The 22,539-nt window shown below is 38.0% G+C and overlaps 1 protein-coding gene across 10 annotated transcripts in view; it reads right to left on the bottom strand.

The window, feature by feature from the left end:
* Positions 1-22,539, bottom strand: part of ANKS1B (ankyrin repeat and sterile alpha motif domain containing 1B) — a 414,231-nt gene that overhangs the window by 147,480 nt on the left and 244,212 nt on the right. For all 10 annotated transcript variants that reach the window (XR_001921711.2, XR_001921712.2, XR_001921713.2 and 7 more), the window contains 2 exons: positions 16,557-16,655; positions 5,839-5,991 (listed from right to left, as the gene is read on the bottom strand). Coding sequence is in view for 7 of the 10 variants with exons in the window: in XM_018080496.2 (XP_017935985.1) it covers positions 5,839-5,991; positions 16,557-16,655 (252 nt within the window). In the remaining 3 variants the exon portion in view is untranslated. The remainder of the gene's footprint in view (positions 1-5,838; positions 5,992-16,556; positions 16,656-22,539) is intronic.

The following is a 22,539-nucleotide window of genomic DNA, read 5'->3' as shown; positions in this document are numbered from 1 at the left end:
CTCCTCCCAGGAGTTCAGCTATCTGTGATTCCAGACCTACTTTCAGTACAGCGCAGCTGTGCAACCGTTCTCAGTTTCCTTCTGAGAAAATTGCTAGGGCGTGAGAGGGAGCTGTGAGAGAGTACACAGGCTGGAAGCATTTGAGATAAGAAAGGTAAAGTTGCAGACATAAGTAAGATTGCTGAGACAGGGAAAACCTAGCACCTCAAAGATTCATGAATAAAAACACTCACATGAAGAGGTATAAAATCCTAACAAAAAAAAGGAAATCAGAATACAGCAATTCAGCAACATCACAGATCAGCCCGTTCCAGTGAGCCCCAGAGGCCATACCTGAGCTATGACTACTTGCCCATTAAATTGAGTGACTCATTTGGTGGGGGTTGATTTAATGCCTAGCTCATTAGTCCCACAATGTATTGTGTGTTAGAGGATAAAAAACTTGCTTTGTGCTTTTAAGCTGTTTATATCTTGCCTGAAGAATCTCTACGGTAAAAGTTCCCTGAAGACAGGGAGTCCCAAGGGGGAAGGTTATGTAAGTAATCCAGAATAACAGACAAGAATAATATGATTAGTCATGTAGAAGAGCGTTTATACTTTAAAGCAAGGGTGCACACTTTAGATGGGTTAGGGGATTACAGAACATACTGGACTTTTTTTCAGCAGATGATATATATTTCAGAAAAGTTCCTCATAGCTACAGCACTGAATAAATGATATCTGAATCAGGATTCAGAATTTGATCCGTCTAATGAGCCCAGAAATCTGGGAGAAAAAAAAAAAAAAGTGTTGGGAAAGCCGATGCTGGGAGAAGGCATTCTGAATACTTGCAATCCCAGGGTAAGAAAACTAGAACAATACTTCCCAAAAAGCACATCCCAGATGGAAATGGATCTGGAAAAATTCTAAATTATCTACAAGAAAATTAATTAGTGAAACAAAAGCTAAACTTCAAAGTCTGAAGATCTGTGTCCTGGGTTAAAAAGGGTTTTCCCCTGGAGTTGGAAAGTGTTTTACTCCAGGGGGGTGGTGTTCTTGGTGTTGACCCAATCAGTGCCCCTGCAAAATTAAAACATATCACACCAGACCAGAAAAGAAGGGAGAAGATGATGTAGTTGGAGGAGAAGTAGTCATGTTTTAGGCCACGAGGAGAGAGGGGCCAGGAGCCTTGCTGGGGGCCAAGGCCCCCCAGCTCTGGCTGGGGGCTGCAGGAACTTGGAACAGTGTTAAACTGGGCCAAGTACTGTGGCTAAAAGCTGGGGGGGTTTCCTTGCTGTGAGTGGACAGCCAGAGACACTGAGACGGTGGTGAACAGAGATCTGTGGCTGAGAGTCAAAGAAGATAACAAGCAGCAGAGATGGCATGGAACCAAGCTGAGAGACGCAGAGCTGTCCGATGGAAAGAGAGAGGACCAAGCTCAGTGGAGGCTGTTTGGGGGTGAGACTTGGCTTTATTTCCCCAAACCCTTTGGAGATCCCTTTTTTTGGAAGAGGAGGGGGTGGACTTCCACTTGAAGGGAGTCCTGAAATGCAGAGATGTCCTGGAGCTGGACCGGGACGGCCAGGAGGAACACAGGGGAGGAAGATGCTTTCCTTTCCCCCTTTGCCATACTGGCAGTTTGAGACGGAGCAAAGGAGCTCTGGTAGAATGCTTGGGGCAAAGACTGAACTGAGAGCTGCCCTAAACGTTCTGACTTAGGAGGAGCTTGAATCCCCCAAGGATTCACGGGATGCCCTGCATTCTGTGATATGACCATGGTGAAGCGAGTGTTTGTCCCTGCAGGCAGTCCATGGGCGAGACCTTCGGTTGGAGCTCAAGGGCTGAGAGGGGTGAGAGAGAGACCCTTGCGTTGTAATGGAGAGAGAGAGAAAGATATTTTCCAGCTACAACAACTCCAGCTACGACTGCTGCCTTGAAGAGGAGAGACACTGCTGCCCTGGAAGTGGAAAGGATCTTTCCTTCTTCCCTTCTGAACTTTTATTGGAGGGAAAGGAGGGACCTAATGTAAATATGTTGCTTTACCTTAGGAGAGATAGTTAGAATTGTGTATATAATGTATTATAGTATTTATAGTATTTATGTGGTATAATTCCCTTTCCCCCATACTGAGTTGTGTTATGTCTGGAAAACCCTTTCACACTGAAATAAATTGTAGGAGGGAGGCTTGGACTTGGAAATTGGATTTTTGAGGGTCTCAAACCGCCACAGTCTGACCTGTTGAAAAAGGGCTGAGAATGCCGGTGGGAGCTCACATGAAAAAAAAACCACTTTTAAAATTACTCTTCTGATTCAAATGCTTTTAGAAATTGCTGCTTGACTGAGTTTGAAGAAACACTCTCTCTCTCTATATATATATATACATATACATATACACACAGAGAAGTCTGAAAGAAACTAGCATGTCAGATCAGACATTACCTTGCTGGAATAATTTGCAATAAATTTCAGGAAGTTGCATATTAAATTTGTTTCTTAATGCCAGTGAGCCAGCTAGAGGACAAGAAAAGCTGAGGGAAGACGGCCTTTACCACCAATGCCTCAGACCTTCTCTCTCTCTTATATGCTTGGTGTTCTCTTTGCAGTGTTTGTAAATGTCCTTGCCTAGATGGTAACTTACAAGAATAATAAAGCTGTGTTGGAAATAGAGTAAGAACTGTTCTTAGGAAGACAAGAAGATTCAAAGTTCTGATCATGCCGATGTCCTATGGGAGTAAGGGGTAACTCATGAAGGATAACTTTAATCATAGAATCATCTAAGTTGGAAAAGACTTTTAAGTTCATTGAGTTCAACCATAAACCTAACGCTGTCAGTGCCACTAAACTATATCCCTAAGTGCCACACCTACATGTTTTTGAAATAGCTCCAGGGATGGTGACTCAACCACTTCCCTGGGCAGCCTGTTCCAATGCTTGACAACCCTTTTGGTGAAGAACTTTTTCCTAATACCCAATTCGAACCTTGAGGCTATTTCTTTCATTCTAATGTTTGTTACCTGGGAGAAGAGACTGAGCCCCACCTGGCTACAACCTCCTTCAAGGTAAATGTAGAGAGTAATATGCCTCCTTTTCTCCAAGCTAAACAACCCCAGCTCCCTCAGCTGCTCTTCACAGGACTTATGCTTCAGACTCTTCACCAGCTTCGTTGCCCTTCTCTGGATATGCTCCAGTGCCTCAATGTTTTTTTTGTAGTGAGGGGTAGAAACAGATTTGAAGGTAGAGATAATATCCCCTCACTACAGGGACCCATGGATTATTTCCCAATGGCTAAATGGAAAGAAGTACCAAATACAAACACAGAGATTCCTAGCACCAAATCAGGTATGTCTTTTCTGTCAAGTTTAGTGGCTGAAACTGTTCAAAATTATAGCTAAAATGAAGAAGTTATCACTTCCGTAGCCCTTAACATATTTTTATTGCATATTTGAACATAAGTTTAAATTTAACTTCTTGTTCCACATACAACTTAAGCACCAAGAGCCACCAAAACAAGGGTACTTTGAATTCTTTTCAGGATGCTGAGTCTGGTTTTATTCTTATTTTCAAATGCCTGAATTTTGACCTACTCAAGTGAAGAGTTCTGTTCCAGACTTAGTGGCTTTGACCTTTATGCGTTCTTTTATGAAACACTTTCTGTAATAAGCTTTTCTTTGCCATCACCCGAATGGGAAGTGAGACCTTTGAAATCAATTTCAGACAGCAGGCCTGCTGGTCAGAGCTAAGTATCTTGTTCTGTCAGACTGCACAATGCTTCAAAACAATTTCTTGTCCATTTCTGAAAGATTCCCCTCAATTGAAAGAGAAAAGTAACAGTAAATAATTTTCTAAGCTATAGCTTTTCTCACTGAACATAATATCTTTACAGTTAGCTTAGCTACTGATTGGGGGGAATCAAATATATACTGGTTGGACTAAAATAGAAATGCATAGAATGTAGAACTTGTAGGAGTGACTTTTGGGAATGGTCCTGTGCAGGGCTAAGGGTTGGACTTGGTGATCCTTGTGGGTACCTTCCAACTCAGCATATTCTGTGATTTACTACGCTTTCGAACAACATAATTCAAACATATCAAGTAGGAAAAACATTTCTCTATATAGATTTCTGTATCTATACAAGTACTTATACAACTATTAAACAGCTTCTATTTGCAACTCATGGCAAGAGGGGGTGTTTTTCTAAGAAGCACAGACCTTCAATCAGAACATAATGTTAAGCTTTAAAATTAGAGGGATATATAGAGGTCTGGTTTATACTAGTTTTACAGAAGTGTATTCCTGTTAACTTCAGTGCAGGTACTCTCCTTTTCATCAGCTTAAGCAAGGTTGGAATAAAACCAAAAACCTTTAATGAAGTTTTAATGATCCACTTGGGGGAGCTAAAGGGTAATCTGTTTCCAAATCGATTATGACAAAATGTTTGGGATGCAAAATTAAGTTATAGAATACAAGCAGAGTCTTCCACTTTTTTTTTCCAACTCAGTGCTAGTTGTTAATCTAACTTAGCTTCTCAGGCAAAGGGTCCCCAGTTCTTATTAAAATCCAGCCACTTACAGAAAAAAGCCACAGTTATAAATAGCTTAGCAGCAGACACCTATAATAGCATCAATCATATCCTGACTTTAATTATACAACTACAACATACACTGAATGCCACAGACATAACACATAAGGCAGAGTTTGGTCCTTACTCTACATTTTTGTGCCAGTTAACATTGACTGTATTGTAACAGCAAGAAAAGAAATTCTAGCATGCAATGGTTTTGTCTTTCAAGTGATATAACTCCATTTATATTTTTCTTTCTCTTCTTTTCTTTAGATGCCGGTCTCAGGCTATACCTACTTCTGCCTCATGCACCAGTTACTGTGTTGAAACATGGTTTTGCACCATAGTTATGTTCTTCATTTCTCCAGCCTGGGACACAGTGGGAACTGTTCCATAGTATAAAACTATACCAACTGTTTTATCCTATGTTTGATTGCCTATGATTAGTGGTAGCCCTCTGACTGTTTGGGACTCAGGCACTAATCAGAAACAAAGATGCAGTATCTCCTACAATGGAAGGAAGAGCAGAGCCTTTTGTCTGTGAAGAATCAATAAAAATATGATATTGGGCTTTTCTTCATGTAGAGATTGTGCTAAAGGTCAGATAAACTGACAATACAGTTGATTTCAAAAGTCACAGCAGATCCAAAGCTACAATCATCTATCTTTCATAAGAGAAAACAACTCAGTTCCAGACACATAACTTACATGAAAATTCCACTGGCAAAGCTGTACAGTCAATGTCTTCATTGTAACAGCACAAACTTCATCTCATTACAAATTACCCTGCAGTGCAGTCCACACTAAAGTTTATGGTTGCCCAATTTGGGCATCGAATGTAATTGACTCATGTAAATAAAGTTTCAAGCAAAAGTGGTAATTAAAGAAAATACTGTGTTCTTTTAGCATTACCTAATAACTATACTTAAGGTTTCCTTGTTTTATGTTTACTTTAGACAGAGCATGTATAAAAAGTAAGCTGTAAGTATCTTTATAAGAAGTACTTTAAAACTCATGCTTTGTAGCCATAAACTCCCAAAACATATTTTTAATGTCGTTCAGCAGCCTGAAGGCAAACACAATCATGCTGATTGAATACCATGCTAAAGACAATGGCAAAGTAAATGGAAGTAAAGGTACAGTCAACCTAGGTACAGGCATAACAGCTGTAGTCATTAACAGTACCTGATGATAGTATTTGTAGTGAAAATTGCTTTCCTGCTTTCTCCTTGATGTATAAAGACAAGTACTACGTAATGTATTTAGGAGGAACTACTGCTATAAATTGATCAACTTACATTAATTAATTCAATCTCCCAGATTTTTTTCACAAGGTCCATCGATGTATAGCCATTAATTAGAAAGGATTTGGTATAGTCACCCAGTTCAATGGAATCCAGCCATTCAGCTACAGAGGTGGGGTTGTAGCCATCGTGACCGATCTGCTTCATCTGAAAAACAAGAATGAGCAAAAATTCCTGATTATACTCATTAAACATCTTTTAGAAAAGGAGTTATGGGTATTATTTTCTTTGGGTCAGTTATTCTCTGATCAACATTCTTTTAGTGATTAGTACAACATGAAATGATTTTGTGTGCAAAAGCAGTAATAAAACTTAATTGTCAATGGATATTTTTCTTATGGCTGCTGGCCTTTTACACCAGACTGTACCAAGACTGTAGCTGGAGTTCAATTCTTACTAGACAGAGAATCCACGAGTGGGAGAAGGCAAAAGGGTGGAAGAGACATTATTAATATCCTGACTGCACAAAAATGTCAGATTTGCACCTACAATTTCATAGAAGGGGAAGAAATTAGACTGAGAAATGGTTCTTTTGGTATCACTGCAAATGAAACATATCGCCTTGGTTATATTATTCCTAATTTATCTTTTCTACCAGGCTATCTGTTATTTTATAATGGTTGAAGCTGCACTATACTTTTTCTGCCCCTAGGGAAGGTTTAAAAAAAGTCTCTTTCCTCTACCTGCTCACATTTTTCATGGAACTCCTGGGAATTTATCATATTTTAGATTGCTCACTGTCTGTAAAGCTGTTTGAGAGCGGACAATAGAATCAGATATTATTGGAATGGAATTGACAGAATGATGTGCACAGAAGTACACCACTTGCATTTATATAGCAACACAGTCACCTAATCTCATAAATCTTGTTTTCATAAAAAACTAAGAAATACCACTGGCATCTTATTTTTCTGAATTTTGTTAAGCTACTAAGAAGTAAAAAGCTGCAATTTCTCTTTCAGAATTGCCTCTCAGTGACAAAAGTGAAGACTTTCAAGCTAGCCATTAAAGATAAAAATGTATAAAGCCTCTACCTGTGCAGTTTGTTATGCCATATTGTTTTTATGAATTTTAAAGCAATCTACAATAGTGGCAGAAATAGAAGTGGAATGAAGTAGAAAAAATTATGCAATAGCCTCAATTTTCAACAGTATTATAAGCATATCGTCTTTCTACAGAAGTGTAACTATTGCTAACTTGATAATACACTGAACTGGTAAAATGTTAAGAAGCTTTAAAGGTTTAGAAACCTTGTGTTTTGCATAGGATCTCCTGACTGTGCAAGGGTAACACTGCGGATAGTGAAAGCCAGCCTCCTATTTCTGCCTGCTTATATACATTCTTACTTTAGGATAAACAAGGGAAGTTTGACAGAAACCTAATGCTTTGAGCTTAAGTTTGAAGTGAGTGACAAAGTAATTTCAAAAGGAGAGAATTTTGATCTTAATATCTTGCCTGAACCAATTTATTTCCCACAGTTTATCTGAAATATAATTTGAATTCAAAGCAGAGAAAAGAAAATTAAAGTCTGCATTTGAAAGCCACTGTACTGCTCATCGATCTGTCTGTTCAAATGCAGAAAGCCAGCATGTCGTGATCTTGATCTTGGTTTCCTGCAGTATCAGGGAGCAGTGATGCAGGCACATTGCGCCGTGAATATGACAGTTTACTCTTTTGCTGCAGACGTTGGGTATAAAATATTTAAATGATGTAGTGAAACCACTATCTTAAATCATAAAGGAAAGACAAGAGAAATCATATAATTAACAAAAGGAATTAAGCCTTTCAGGTCGCTCCTGTAACAGAGGAGTCATACTGGAAAGTAAGAGCTCAGTTTTGTTGTTGAACCTGACATTTTTGAATTTATTTTCATCCTAATTTAAAATTAAATTATTCTATGTCAAAAGCATGGCAAATTCTTCTTTCATCATCATTCAGATTTGCTTTAAATATTAGATTGATAGTAATCTGTCCAGTAGACTGCTAAAACATTGAGGATCCTGGGAGCTCTAACTCCTAGGAATCTTATTTCAAGAGCTGATTTTAAGCAAGGTATGCTTAAACAGGTGACACTTGAAAAGCAAGAACCTGATAAACAGAAGAAGAAAAATCTTATATAGAGAAGATATGAAGACATACGGGGCCAATAAGGAACAAATGAGTTTGGAAAATATGAGGTATTTTGGTTTCCTTTGTCTAACAAAGCAAAACAAAGCACCATCAAAACAATTTTCAATGTATCCAGATGGGGTATGTTATGCAAATTATTTCCTTTGTTTATTACTACTTGATCTTTACCTTTAATAAATTCTGATTTTAATATGACTTTTTTTTTGACCTGTTGATTGAGAAAACCCACACAGTCTGGTCTGTAATTTGGTAACTCAACAGCCTCTGAAAAGTAAATACAGCATGGCAAGTTTCTAAATTCTCAATTCCCACTGGAGATCTTCAGTAAAAGGGTTGTTAAAACAGATATTCCTCTAATATGGCTGCAGGCAAGTAAACACAGGTGAACAATAAGCAAGAGGCTGAGAACAACTGAAATGGATTTGACAATTTCACTGTTTGGATTTGGTCACTCAACAGCCTACATGAAACACTGGTCTGGTTTTGGGCAGCAGAACGCTCTGCAAGTATTTTCCCTCTTCCTATCCCAGAGATTTGGTTGCCTTTGTTCAAGGTCATGCTGCAGGTACTGCAGCTGCATAGCCTTGGATCAGTGTGAGGAAGAGTGGGGAGAAGTCTAGTCAGGGCCACCCCACCTTCTGCAGGAGCTGCCTGTGATCTCAGGTCCATGTCCTGACACTTGCCTGAGCTATGCTGTAGGTATGTCTGTGCCTGGCCATGCACCTTGCTGATCCTCAACCACTGAGTCACCCTCCAGATTGACCTTGTCCCATTCTCATCCCTATGGATGTCCTGTGGATTTGCTCTGGGATGTAGCTGCTCAGAGTCACTGCCACTGTCCCTGCCTTTACTTGCCTTGTCCCAGTGCTTCCTGCCCACTGTCCCCCTGAGCTCCCTCCCTGAGCCTACCTACCATGGCAGGACAGTTGTTCCTATCACAGAAAATTAATCTCAGAACTAGAATATATGCTATTAGTTTCATCACAAAAGCAATATTTTGTTTTCTCATGAACTAAGAACACCCTCTTATCTAAAAGGGACTTTCTAAAATGTGTCCAGTATATGAAAATTAATAAACTTTCAGTATCTGTCCTCTTGTATGGGAAGGTCTTTTTCTGTCTGTTAATAACATCAGCTAGCTTATTAACTGCCATTCATAGCTGGCTGAATGTTTTCCTTTTACATACTTACTGACAGATATAGTTTATAGGGATGTGACAGTATCATTAATAGTATCTGCTTTTCATATAAAATGTTACTGAGTTTTGAAATAAAAACTCTTTGAAGTATCTCTCTGGAAGTGCTGTCCTTTTACTTTATGAGAATTCCAGTTAGTTGCATCTTATCCCAGTCCTCATTAACAGGTCATAGCGCTTAGACTATTTTTTCTTCTATACTGCACTTTATTCTGTGATTCTGAGACTATCTTAGACTCCTCTCAGATCATTTAGACCCTGTAGGATTCCTTCCTGATATTTGCTGTGATTTTTTTCTGAAAGAAGAACTCCCTCCTATCTACTGAGTGTATTTCCATGTATAATATTTCAATCATTTCGCATCAGCTACAACATATGCACCAGTGGTGTCAAACACCTAAGAAATGTGCATACTGTTTGACTCAGATCAGTGTAAAATCTCTGAGCTTCAAGTCATGACAGTGTTTCAAATATTAACTGCTCATAAATAGGGGCAGTATCGTTCTTCCACAGACACTACTACTAATTAATTTGGTTCGTTAGAGAACAATACCAATGTTAGCTCTTTCACTGCAGAAAACTTTTCCATGCTGACTGTAGAAAAGGCTAGGAATTGAAGCCCATAGGATTTAGAGAAAAAGAAATGTTTATGAAAATATAAAAAGGAGTGTGGAAGAAGACACAAACCATATGAGATTTCTTTCCTAGGTCCTATTGATCTTTACTAGTATCACTTCCTTTGAAATGAACAGAAAGCAGAAGCCAGAAAGAGCTGTTTCTCATAATAAAATAGTTATGTCAAGTAGCATCTTAATGGGTTGAGAAATCCTTCACAGGAGACTGTCTGTACAACAGACTTTTTAAAGGTGCATCACTACTGTGATTATATACCGTATTTTACATTAGGTTAAAAGCTACTTAAGTTTTTGCCTCTAAAAGGTAGGTCAAACACAAATAGAGCTTCAAAGTAATCATATATGCACCAGAAGCATCAAGGCGAATTCAGTAACACAGACTATTGCCAGTTTTCTCTGATCTTCTCAGACAGATGGGGAATTAATACTATGTTCTCCACAGGTAATATCACTATCTGGTGGATCTTAACACTGTGTGTATTAAAATCAAGCTTTTTATCCACTGATAAGGATGAGATTACTTGACTTGCACTGCTTTTTAAATGATGGCTATGATTTTATGCTTATGTTGGTTTGGAAGAAAGATCTTTTTAGCAAGCATATAGTCCTTTCTTTTACACCATTGGCCCACCCAAGAGATCTAAGCAGTGTTTTTTAGAACTTATATGAAACTATAAACTACCAAGCTAAGTAATTTTGGATTATTGTAATGTTGTATGTATCAGTCCTTTTTTTCCCCCTGTATTTGCGAGTTGTCTGTTATAAATTACTTTACAAATATGTGATCACTTGGAGTCATGTTGTTGGAAGAGGAGATCATTCCTCCTCTGGATCATTGAAAGAGAAGCTCAGAAGAGTGACACTTTGAAGATCAGAGGGCCTGGCTGGCACAGTGGGACCATGTGGAGCTTGTGCCTGCAGTGCCTGGGCAGAAATCGAGCCTGCAGTCAGGGGCAGAGGAGCAGCTTTCGCAGAGGATGGGTACAAAACCCTAAGGACCTGAGAAGACTTTGCATTTGCTGCTGCTGAAAAAGACACTGAGTGAAAACAGGGACCTGACTGCAGAGACACAGTGGGTGAGGAAGAACTCTATATAAACCTTTTGTTTTTCTGTTCTGTCTACCCTGTCACATATTTAAAAAGTTAACTATTAAAGCTTGTGTTCTATTAATATGTTTTCTTTCTGTTAATCAAAAACCTTCTGTCTTCCTGTGGAGTTTACTAGAAAAAGATGGTACAGGCACACTCCACAGCTCTACTTGATTCAGGATCTTGCCCCAGTGGTAGATCCAGACTTAGTTCAGAGTTTCCTGCCTAAGATTGTCAGAATTGTAATTTCTACAGTTTATGAAGTTGGAATCTGTATTTCAAATTTAAAGGAAAACATGTTCTTTTTTTTTTCCTTTTTTTCTTTCTTTCTCTTTTTCTGGAGAAGTATAAACAGTTCCACATCCAGAACAGTGAACAGGCTTCCTAGTTCTTCATCAAATACAATGTGTGGGACAAGGGAAGAACAGTTCTCAGTCAGTGCTACTGAGGATAACGAATGCAACAGTTCAGGACATGTCCATTGCATACAATGTTATCTTAAGAGATCTAAATCTGGAACTTGTGGACTAAGTGGAACCTATGGCCTTTGACCTCATAAAAAAGTCTTTCAGGTTGTCATCCTAGTATGGTTACCAAAAAAAGGGAACAGTGTTTTCTCACTGACTATTCTCAGTGTAATCAGTAGATGTTGCAGAGTCAATCACAAATAAGAAAGTATAAAAGAAGCAGGAAGGTAAGTAAGACATATGTATGGGCAATGGTGGTAGGACCAGCAGCATGCTATTGTTATCTACACAATACAGATAAATGACAGCATGTCATGTCTAGAGTGGCTCACTGATAGGCTCAGTTAAGAAGGAAAATGTTTGTGATACTCCTTTCATCAGGCAGTTTTGAAGCACATGCCCAGAGGAGGTATTTGGTCTAGGGAACCAGTCTAAAGCTAATCTGAAGTAAACACCTTGAACTATAGCATGCACACATCTAACTGCTTTGTGTTACTGATCCACTCCTATTGTGCTGCATTACTTAAATAATTTAGACCACACATTTGAACTTCAGAGTTAAAAAATTCATGTGTTATGCTGGATTCTAACACTTTTTTTTCTGTCCTTATGGTTAAAGGTCTTGCAAGTAGTGTAATGAGCATGTGAGTGGTCTCCTTTTAAACCAGGAAAGTAAATCCCAGAGGCACAAGAAGGAGGGAAAACAGCAGGGTAGAAAGCACTTCCTTTGACCCCTGTTTTTCACCTTCACTTCCAGCAGACCAGAAGCAAGGAGTCACAGTCAGAAAGGGTCATAAACATTATGACATCATTTTGCAGCATCTCCTAGTTTGGAAACTGTCTTTAGGAATGGAAGTGCTAAATGGGAGATTATTAAACACCAGGATTGAAATCAGCTTACTGAGCTCTGGGGTGTCTAAGCGAATAGCAATATAGCAACAGCAAACACATGATGTGGTCTTTCTCTGTTACATACACAGCATAGTTAATGAGCATATGCACAGTAGTTCTGTTTTCCTAAATGCCAGACTTACTGTGCTAGCACAGAAGAGTGCTAAATATGAGTAATAAGTCCAGCACTTTTTGGAAGCACAGTTTTACCATTCATATAACACCACTCACAGACAGCATGTACTCATAGCCTGATCAAATCCTACTTCTTGTCTAGTTCTGCAAAGCACCCAAGAGGCTGGCTGCCTGCACACCACTGCTATTCCTGAACTTGCTTTGTACTGAGACCTCTCTATGCAGGAAGGAACAAGCTGCTTTAAGAATAGCTCTGAAGCCAGAAGAAAGCTGCTCTCAGCGAACATCTTTCTTCCATCTGTCAAATGAGAGAATGTGTTCCCATTATGTGCTGGGAGAAGCAGCCATACACTGAGCATCCCACACAAAACCAATCCTTTTTCTTTGAAAAGTTCTGAGATAAGCTAGGATAATTGTTATTTTTAAAAAATATATTAGTTTTTGAGGAACCCACTGAGAAGTCACTTGCACATATGTTTGGGATGCTGAAATAACTTGACAATGCTCCCTAAGTTTCCTATGGAACCTAAGTGTGACTAAAATTTTGTCATGACTGCTATTATTTTCTTAGTCAATTAAGCATACATTGCACACAACTCTCTTCTCATTTTAATAAAACATATAAAATTCTTCTCCAAACATTTATTAATTTCATTTTTTCACACAAAAAATCTTAAATGCAATATTAAACTCTGCTATGAAATTCGTTCTAAGACTGATGTCATATATAAAATATTTCCACTTCAAGAATTAACTTTACAAATTATATTTCTAATGGACTGTCTTAATCTTATCTAATAATAATAAGCCATGAAGTGCTCCAGTTAATATTAATGTGAAACTTGAATAACCTAAATTATATTGGTACAAGATAAGAATTTGGGCTACAAGCTCTAATCGAACAAAAATAAAGGGTATTTTGAAAAGAATAATTCTAACTGAAAGATTTCAACTCTATCTACCTATTGGTGAACATATCAGTTTACCTTCCTATGAAATGTTCTCCCCAAATACAGAATCATCATGGGAAAATATTTTGAGAAATCCAGGTAAACATATCTTTTTATACCAGTTAAATAGTGCATAAGAAATTACAATGATTAATTATCTATATTCAGACAAATATGTGGGTGTTTTTTCCCTATTTAAAACTACTTCAAGCTCTGGAGCATGGTTTCTAATCAGGATACTGGTATTTGACATATAGAAATTCATTACTTTTTAGAAAGGCAGCAATTATGAGTAAAAAAGACAGCCTTTCCTTCCAGCTACTAAATGCCTGTTGCATTTCCAGGCTGTAGAGTTGAATATTGATCAGACTAACAAAAAGAGCTTTAAAAATAGATTTGTTGCTTGATTTTTACCCTCTAAGCTTATTCAATGCTGCCTGAGTATATGGCTTTAAGGAAGTGTTGTTCCATAGATGTTTTTTAAAGCATTTAACCTCCACATCAAAATCTGAGCTACAAGGTATCTGAAGACAAGAAACATTAATAGTAAAACTAAAAATAACATCATCAGCATAGTTATTAAGTAGTAAAAAACAAGGAGTCATCAAGTTTTAAATTAAATGAGGAACAGAAAAGAGGTAAATGTTCAAAACAAACAAACTAAAAGAATTTTTATCTAATGGGATTCAAATTAGTGTGACTCCAATTATCATTTGAGGTCTTAAAGTATTTAGATGGTATATAGGATTTTGAATGCATGATGACAGAGCTGAAGTTAACAACAAATAAATATATATACAGAAACATTCCACGGTTCACTGCAGGATGTGGAAGTGTTTTATGTCTTTAACAAGCTGTTGTGAATACAGCAAGGGTGAGTTACATTAGATAAAACTACCCATGATCCCAACTTTTGGGCTCCATAACTGTAGGGATAGTTTCCTCTCAGAAGAATTTTTAAGAGGAAAGCTAGACATTGATTACACTTAGGAAGCCTGCAAGGTGCCTTCTTGAGAGGGTTAGATGCTTTTTTTGCCTTCTGCAGTCCAGAGGGGGTGGCAGAGAGAGCTGTGTTATCTCTCTCTCTCCTATGCCAGAGAGAAATAGCACTAACAGACATGTACAGAGGCCTTGGAAAGGCAGGGGAGAAACACGGAGGATAAAGAGGCCTTAAGAGGGTGGTAACTCACCTTTTTCTCCCTGGGGCCCAGTGCAGAAACTGCACTGTCAGGGATTTTGTAAGTTTCTGGACTTCTAAATAAACTTTCTGAATTCTTTCCACTGCCTTGGCATTTCTGGGGATACCGATACCTGCGTGTCTTACTTTACAATAACTATTCTGACAGTTGTGCCTTCAAAAGAACTCACTTTTGTATAAGAAATTACGTATTTTTACTGTGTAAGCTCTTTTACATTGCCGAGTCATTTAAGTGAAGAAATGCGACGCACAGCTTTTGACTGCCTTTGTTTTGGTGTAAGAACTTGGCATCAAAGACATGTTAAAAACATGGTTCTTAAGGACTGGGGTTTTTTAGCTCAACAGGGAAGATGCTGAAAACTACCTCACCATTATTCAGCCCATGCTTCAAGCCATCCAGAACTCTTCCAAGTAACTGCATAACCATCTTGTTCTAAACTGGTTTCAAGAGTACCTCTAAATCTTGATTATGTCCTTTCTCACATTAAAAAAACTTCAAAAATACCTCGGTTGTAGTTTTATAACAAAATCTGGTCTCAGCATTAGTGAAATCTCCAAAAGCAGACAATATTAACAATATTTTCATAAACACCAGCCACCGAGTGCAGATAGCACTAAGATGCTGATGTATTAATAATCTATTTATTAATTTTGAAAAATGTAAATAAGAATATATGAAAGTTGATCTCTCTAAGAAGTATGAAAAACGGATTAAGTATATCATCACCTACGAGCTTGCATTAAGATTACAAAAATTTTGTTTGAATGATAGCATTGCTGAAAAATTAAAAAATTCACAGTTAAATCTTTAATGTCAATTGTAATTCATCCAATGCTACTTTTATATACTCTGTTAATTGTACCCTTTATCTCATTTGTCTAATATTGTATGTGGAAAATTATTATCTTTAATGATTTTTCGTGTTTCAGTGCCTAGACTCATATTGTAATATGTATGGGTTGACTAGCACCTTCAGATAAAGATATTGTTTAGCAACTTCTGATTTTACCATACAAAAGCAACCCTTGTTCTCTTTTACAAGTCATCCATCCAGTAAGCCTTGATGCCTCAAAAAGCCTCTTCCAGCAACATCAGCTTCATGCTCTAGACTCAAAAGCCCTTTAATAACTCTTCTCATTCTCCAGCCATATGAAGGTGCAAGTGGACTAATCTTTATCTCAGTTATTTTACACATGTTGCTACCAGAACTCTCAATGCACTTTAGAGTTGTTTTTATTCTGGTCCCAGTATTTTGTACGAAGTATCCCTATCATATGTGGCAGCCTTCTGAGCCTTACTGGTCCCTGCTACTCCTCATTCATTCTCCTTATACAGCTTTCCTAATTAAAATGATGGTATTTTATGCTAGGTCCACTGTCTCTCTTGTTTGGAATGGTAGTAGAAGCCTCCACTGATATATTCTGGTAAGCAGAATATAAGAGCAATCTCTTTCTACTGTCGATTTTAAAATCTACACTTTAAATTGGCTAGCACAAAAAATGATCGGAAAAATGATTGCAAGTTATTCTGTCCACAGCTGAGAAGCAAAATTCATATACATTGCAACAAATCAAATATGAAACCTGAAGGAAATCTCTGCATCTAACATAAAAGGCAGGCATTAGGAAAACAATTTTTCATCCAACGTTTTTAAGAATACTTATATGAAGGGTAAAATATTTCCAGGGCAACTGCTATGTAAGAGACAAACAGTCCAGGATTTATGAACAGCCTTATTTACACATATGTAATGACAGTCTATCAACAGGTTGTAAAACCAAAAATAATTAAAATAAAGCTGAAACAGCATCACTTCAAATTACAGATTTTACTTTCCTTTGCTTTGTCAACTATATCTATGTAAAGGGAGTCCAATGTAATGGCATTATTTTATGCCATGGTTGCATATGCAAAAAACATGTCTACAAAATCAGTAGAGAGTTATGTTTATTTCCATTAAAAAAATGTTTCAAATAATGTTAAGTTAGTTCCCTCGTCTGGATAATAACAGAAACTATACCTTTGGGAGAAGCTGGATTGCTTGGAGTATTCTCTGTCTGTGCCCAGAATTAAGGATTCCTATTTCCAAGAGATCCTGGTCCTCCATCACGTTGCTTCCCTAAAAATTGGAAAAAAATAGTGTAATAAAAATGAAAAAATAACAGATGCCTTCAATAGCCTGAAACAAGCCCTTCTGTTGCATTTAAAAGATAATACTTTGCTTAATTTATAGCATCTGACAAGAATAATAAATTACTGATGATTGCATTCATTTTCACGATGACAAAATATGGTGGAAGGTGCTTGAAACCATGGACAATTACTATACTGCTGGCAGCACTGCCAGTGGAGAAATTGTAGCTCTCACTCAAGCCAAATACCAGATGTGAACCTTCTTTCATTTGACTGGCACCAAGGACATGACTACAGAAATATTCAGAAGCTCTCAATTTTTCAATTCACCTCCTACCTCACTCAGCTATACATGATGTTCATTTTTCTCTAAATTGAAAAAAAATTAAAACAGAATAAGATGAACAGAGTGGATGAGAATAAAATTATTTAGTTCCTTGTTAACAAAACGATGAAGAAAGTGAGTGGTATCAACCAGTCCCCATCCCCCTAAATTTAACTGTACCAGTACAATCCTAACTACTTGTCACTGCTCTTATCTCCCTGCTTGTGGGCAGGTCAAATAATTCCTAACATGCAAATAGCTGAAAAAGACCATCTGTTCAAATAATACACTAAATAATTGCTCACAAAAGTTCATAAAATAAGCCTACATAATTCAAGCATTTCTTACAAATTGCTAGCAGTAGGAGAGGACCTAGAGCTACAGAAATAGTATAATACAATTCCTACATTCAAGGAGTCTGACATCACCCAGAGTAAGTTCAGCATTTGAAGGTTAAGATACATTTGATGAGCTGGCAGTTACTATTTGGAATCATAGGAGGCAAAGCAGTAGTCCAAAAGGGGAATTCCAGCAAGAGATCAGATCAGAATAATTTAAAGTAGGCTAGCAATCTTGGACTCCTTTTCTGACATCTTCATTTCAGATAAAACCTCAGCTTTTTTTTTTCAATGTATATTTTATTTTTAAAAATTTTCTAACTATTATAGTTGAAAACAAAACCTGCAAAAAACAGATGATCTGTATTGATCTCTTAGCCCTGTTGGAGTCTCATGACACTAATTTGCTAGAAGCAAAAATTCTTATTATTCGTACTAATTTAATTCATCATGAAATAGGTTTTATGTGAGCAAACCCATGAAAACATCTCTCCCTTTCCATTAGGTTTGCTGCTTCTGACTCACCACAGCTCTTAAGAAGCAGCAAAATGAAAAGCTAATAGGGGCATAACAGAACATGTTTAAATACTTTGCTGAGTCAGGGCTCTAATAAAGGAGCCCTGATTTGATATTCTTTCTGAATATCAAATCTCCTGTTCCAAAGCAACATGAATTTCTTTCAAAAAGTACACTGGAATATGCAATACTTCACCCTGTTTAGCTGCTAAATCTTCACTCTTTTCAGATGGACTGATTAGTTTACATGGGTACTTCTGAGGACTCTTAAGTGCTGCTCCGCAGAGTACCCTGAAAAATCTGGGAGATGTCTTTTTAAGGTAGTCATGGAAACCTTGCAAAGCTACTATATTTAAAATTATATTTCACAGTAAGTGGTATGATTTAAGACTAGGAGTCTGCAGATCATACCCTGAAAGAATCTTCATACAGCATTCAGAACAGGGCAGGTAGAGACCTGTTCTAAAGGGAGAAGCTGTGCAATCATGCTGGTTTAAGCAGATCACACGATGAGAGTGCATGCAGCACAGACTGTGCAAATAGTGATAGTGATGAGGAGGGGTTAATATCCCCTTCATCTCCCTAGTAAACACATACAAAATATAATTTCCCCTTTCTGCCTTTCTCTTTTAAATAACATAAAGGAGGCTGTAAACTTAGAGGAAGAACTCACGAAAAAAAGCCTTCCATTTTGGGCTAGATTCTCCAGATACTGGAAATAGCTAGCATAAATGGATTTAAGGAAACTGAGAATCCAGTCCAAAACAAAGGCTACACATTTTCATTCATTTTAATAAATGCAGCTATTTTGCTTGCAGCTTTAATTTCATTTCACTTCACTGTTTTTCAGATTTCACCTTTCATCATTGCATGATGTTTACACACAATCATGGTGTACTCATCACTGTTTACTGGTGTCAGTAACCTTGGCATCCAGCTTCAAATACTGCAATGTTTAAAACTCAATTAAACTAGCAGGCACAGGAAAAATCCTGTCAATTTGCACATAGCTGCTGCCAAGCAAAAAAAGCATTACTTTATTAATTCTTTGCTATTTTTTCCTTATATATAATTTAATGAATTTTTTAAAGCTATGTCAAGGTTACAAAATCAAGTATTTAAAACTCAGGAAAGCCTGGAATTCACGTTGCCTCATTGTTCCTAGTTTAATAGGGCAACAACCTGGTCTTTTAATGGAGCTTTTGCTGTGTCAACATTAAGTGTCAACAGTAGCAGATACTCATCCCTCCTGTAAAACTGACTTTATTGTTGCCTGCCATGGAACTAAACTAACTTTTCATCTTTCCACAAAAGCAAACAGGAAAATGTAGATACTCAGTATAATCCACCATTGGTTAACACAGAGGAATTAACTCATAGTATTAGAAAGCTGTTGTTTGGTCTGCAGAAATACCTGTGAAGAGAAAGAAACAGTAAGTCCCCAACAGTCCTGTCTCCCTTGTATCTGCTCCCATTCTCCCCTTAATCTTAGTCCCTGATTATCTTTCTACCTGACTACTCCTCTTGTGCTCTTCCAGTCTCCTTCCATAGGCTCCTACATTGAGAGTGAAGGAATATTAACTTCCTTTTGCAGCAGAGTAGAAAAAAGAGGAGAAATTCTCTCCCTGCTCTTAGCTTCCATCTATTATAAACTGGGCCAAATGTAATCTCAATTAACTTTGTAGAGATGACATGGTAAATGTAATTAAAATTAATATGAATGCAAGACTGTCTTTTCACATTATTTCATCCTTAAAAATAGTTGAGCTACATTAGCTGAAACTTTTGCCAAAAAAAAAAATCCTAGTAGACATCTAGAGAATTTGAGTCCAGAGATTTAACTTCAATATGCTTACATACAAAACAGGTTCTTATAACAGGAAATATGGGACAGCAATCTCTGTTAGGCTTATTATGTTTTTCTACAGAAAACATGAGACTTTGTGATATTGTAGTTTCTTAAGTCTATAGAAAAAGTTAAAAGGAAAATGTCTCAGAATTAAAGTCATAAGAATATACCAAAACTGCTTATTCTAGGACAGATTCAGATTTCATTCACTTCAGTTGTTGAAATTCCTGTCTTATTAGTGCATAACAGTCTTATGAGTTGGAAAGATCCTGCTTCTGAAGTTCCAAGTAGAAAAGAGTATATCTCAAACCCTGCACCTCCCAGATTTGTGGTTCTGCACAACTCTCAGAGAGGGACCTGGGGGTACTAATTGACAGGAGGCTCAACATGAGCCAACGGTGTGCCCAGGTGGCCAAGAAGGCCAATGGGATCTTGTCCTGTATCAAAAATAGCGTGGCCAGCAGGAGCAGGGAAGTGATCCTTCCCCTGTACTCTGTGTTGGTGAGGCCACACCTTGAGTATTGTGTTCAGTTCTGGGCCCCTCAGTTCAGGAAGGATATTGAGGTGCTGGAGCGGGTCCAGAGAAGAGCAGTGAGGTTGGTGAAGGGACTGGAGCATAAGTCCTATGGGGAGAGGCTGAGGGAGCTGGGGTTGTTTAGCCTGGAGAAGAGGAGGCTCAGAGGTGACCTCATCACTGTCTATAACTACCTGAAGGGAAGTTCTAGCCAGGTGGGGGTTGGTCTCTTCTCTCAGGCACTCAGCAATAGGACAAGGGGGCACGGGCTTAAGCTCCGCCAGGGGAAATTTAAGTTGGATATCAGGAGAAAATTCTTTACAGAGAGAGTAATCAGGCATTGGAATGGGCTGCCCACAGAGGTGGTGGATTCACCATCCCTGGAGATTTTTAAACGCAGATTGGACGTGGCACTGAGTGCCATGATCTAGTAAATGGACTGGATTTGGACCAAGGGTTGGACTCGATGATCTCGGAGGTCTTTTCCAACCCAATCGATTCTATGATTCTATGATTCTCAAGATCATAATCTTCTTCTCTGTAAGCACAGACAGGAAGCCAATATCCTGAGTAAGAAGGCAGTAGTTTCACAGAACAGTTGGGTTCAAGAACGAAGGAAAAATGACTCTGCATGTGGGAGACTGGAGGCATATGAAAAACAACATAATTTTAAAAACCCAGAAATTTTGCCAAATTCTGAGATAGTTCCTATAAATAAGTTTAGAACAAAATACATAATGGTACATTATGAGATAGAGATTTCACTGGCATGTATTTGGGTTGTTCAACACAAAATCATCTCTGGCATTTTCCACCTGAATAGAGACTTTGCCAGAAATTCTGGATTAGTCCTTTATACAAGATTCCAAATATATTTAAGTACAGATATATGTATATGAAATCTTTAGAAAACAACTTAACGTGGAATATGACAGATTTATTAAAAAAATACTCTTTTAAAAATACCTAATATTAATACATTAAACAGCTCAGAGAACCTCTAAAATCTAATCAAACCACAAGTTTCACAAACCTGTAGACAACTTCATTTACTATCAAAACAGATCAACTTTGAGGATTCTTGGAAAAAACAAAGCAGCAGCCCATATGCATTCTATCTCCTGCAGCAACAAAAGCACTTTGAAGATTTGTCCTTGAAGACAATAAAATATGGTGATTAGAAGAACTTATTAGGTGGCAGGCATGATTGTATGTTTCCCATCTCTCCTTTTGTACCTATGTTTTGAAATCTTAGTTCGTATATTTTTTGTGCTTGAGAACTGTCACGAAAAATTCTAATGTCTGGTTCTGTCTCCTAAGTAAAATGGTACAGAAGCTTTAAAATAGCTGGCAGATGTACCTCTAGACTTATGTGAAAATGCAACCAATGAGGTTGGAAGACATGAGCTATGGGGAACAAACCATCTGCATATGATTTTTGGTCTTACTATTGTTTTTCGCCTTGCCTGATACACTGAAAACCTGATAAAGGTTGGAAAGAGGTTTCACAGATTTTCATTGCAAAGTTCTAGGAAAAAAGATCTTGCTGGAGAGGTACATGCATATGCATCACTTCATGTACATGGACTGAAAACTGACTGAAAATAAAAGAGAAAGAACAGATTGATTTTACATTTAAAGCTTTCTTTCTCCCTAAAAGACTGTTACATAAGAAACAGAAGATTTAGGGGACTTCTGGCTATAGGCTGGCCCTTTCAGTGTTCAGCTCTATCAGCTAGAGGAGGAAAACTAGTAAATCTGGTACCTAAAGCTGTGTAACAGCTGCTACTCATCAGACTGAGCTGAATTCACTTGCTCTGCAGCCATTATTGAGACCAAGGTCAGCTGGAGATACCAAGTGCTACTGGAGATGGCAACAACTTCTGGTAACATTTTATGCTTCTGATGCACTGGAAACTGATCTGACAAAGAACAGAATTGGTGTTGGTATGGGAAGGATGACTTCTGAGGTAAGCACAGTGTTGATGAGGCAGTGCTGCTGCTTGCTTCACTCCCAATGTGCAGGGAGCACTTTACACTCGCCTTTGCCCTCTCCCAGCCATCCAATTGTAATCTGTTGCAATATCAACATAATGAGATCATTAGGGACTCTGAAGAGCTGGTACAGGTGGCATCATACACATAAAAGTGGGTAGGATCATGGTGTATGTGTATCACAGGCAAGGCCTGGTGGGTATTTGAAGTGCCTTGCCAATATCTCTACCAATGTGTACTGCACTGAATCTCACCCTGACTGAGACCTGGCACTGCAGGAGCATAGATTTCAATGGATTTGGGGCAACAGGCCTCATACTTTGGCTTACAGGA

The sequence above is a fragment of the Manacus vitellinus genome, unplaced genomic scaffold (genome assembly GCF_001715985.3).
Source record: "Manacus vitellinus isolate BGI_N305 unplaced genomic scaffold, ASM171598v3 scaffold_5_pilon, whole genome shotgun sequence".
In the NCBI taxonomy this organism is placed as follows: Eukaryota; Metazoa; Chordata; class Aves; order Passeriformes; family Pipridae; genus Manacus; species Manacus vitellinus.
Note: the sequence above shows the minus strand (reverse complement) of the source record. Positions and strands in the feature narration are given on the sequence as shown.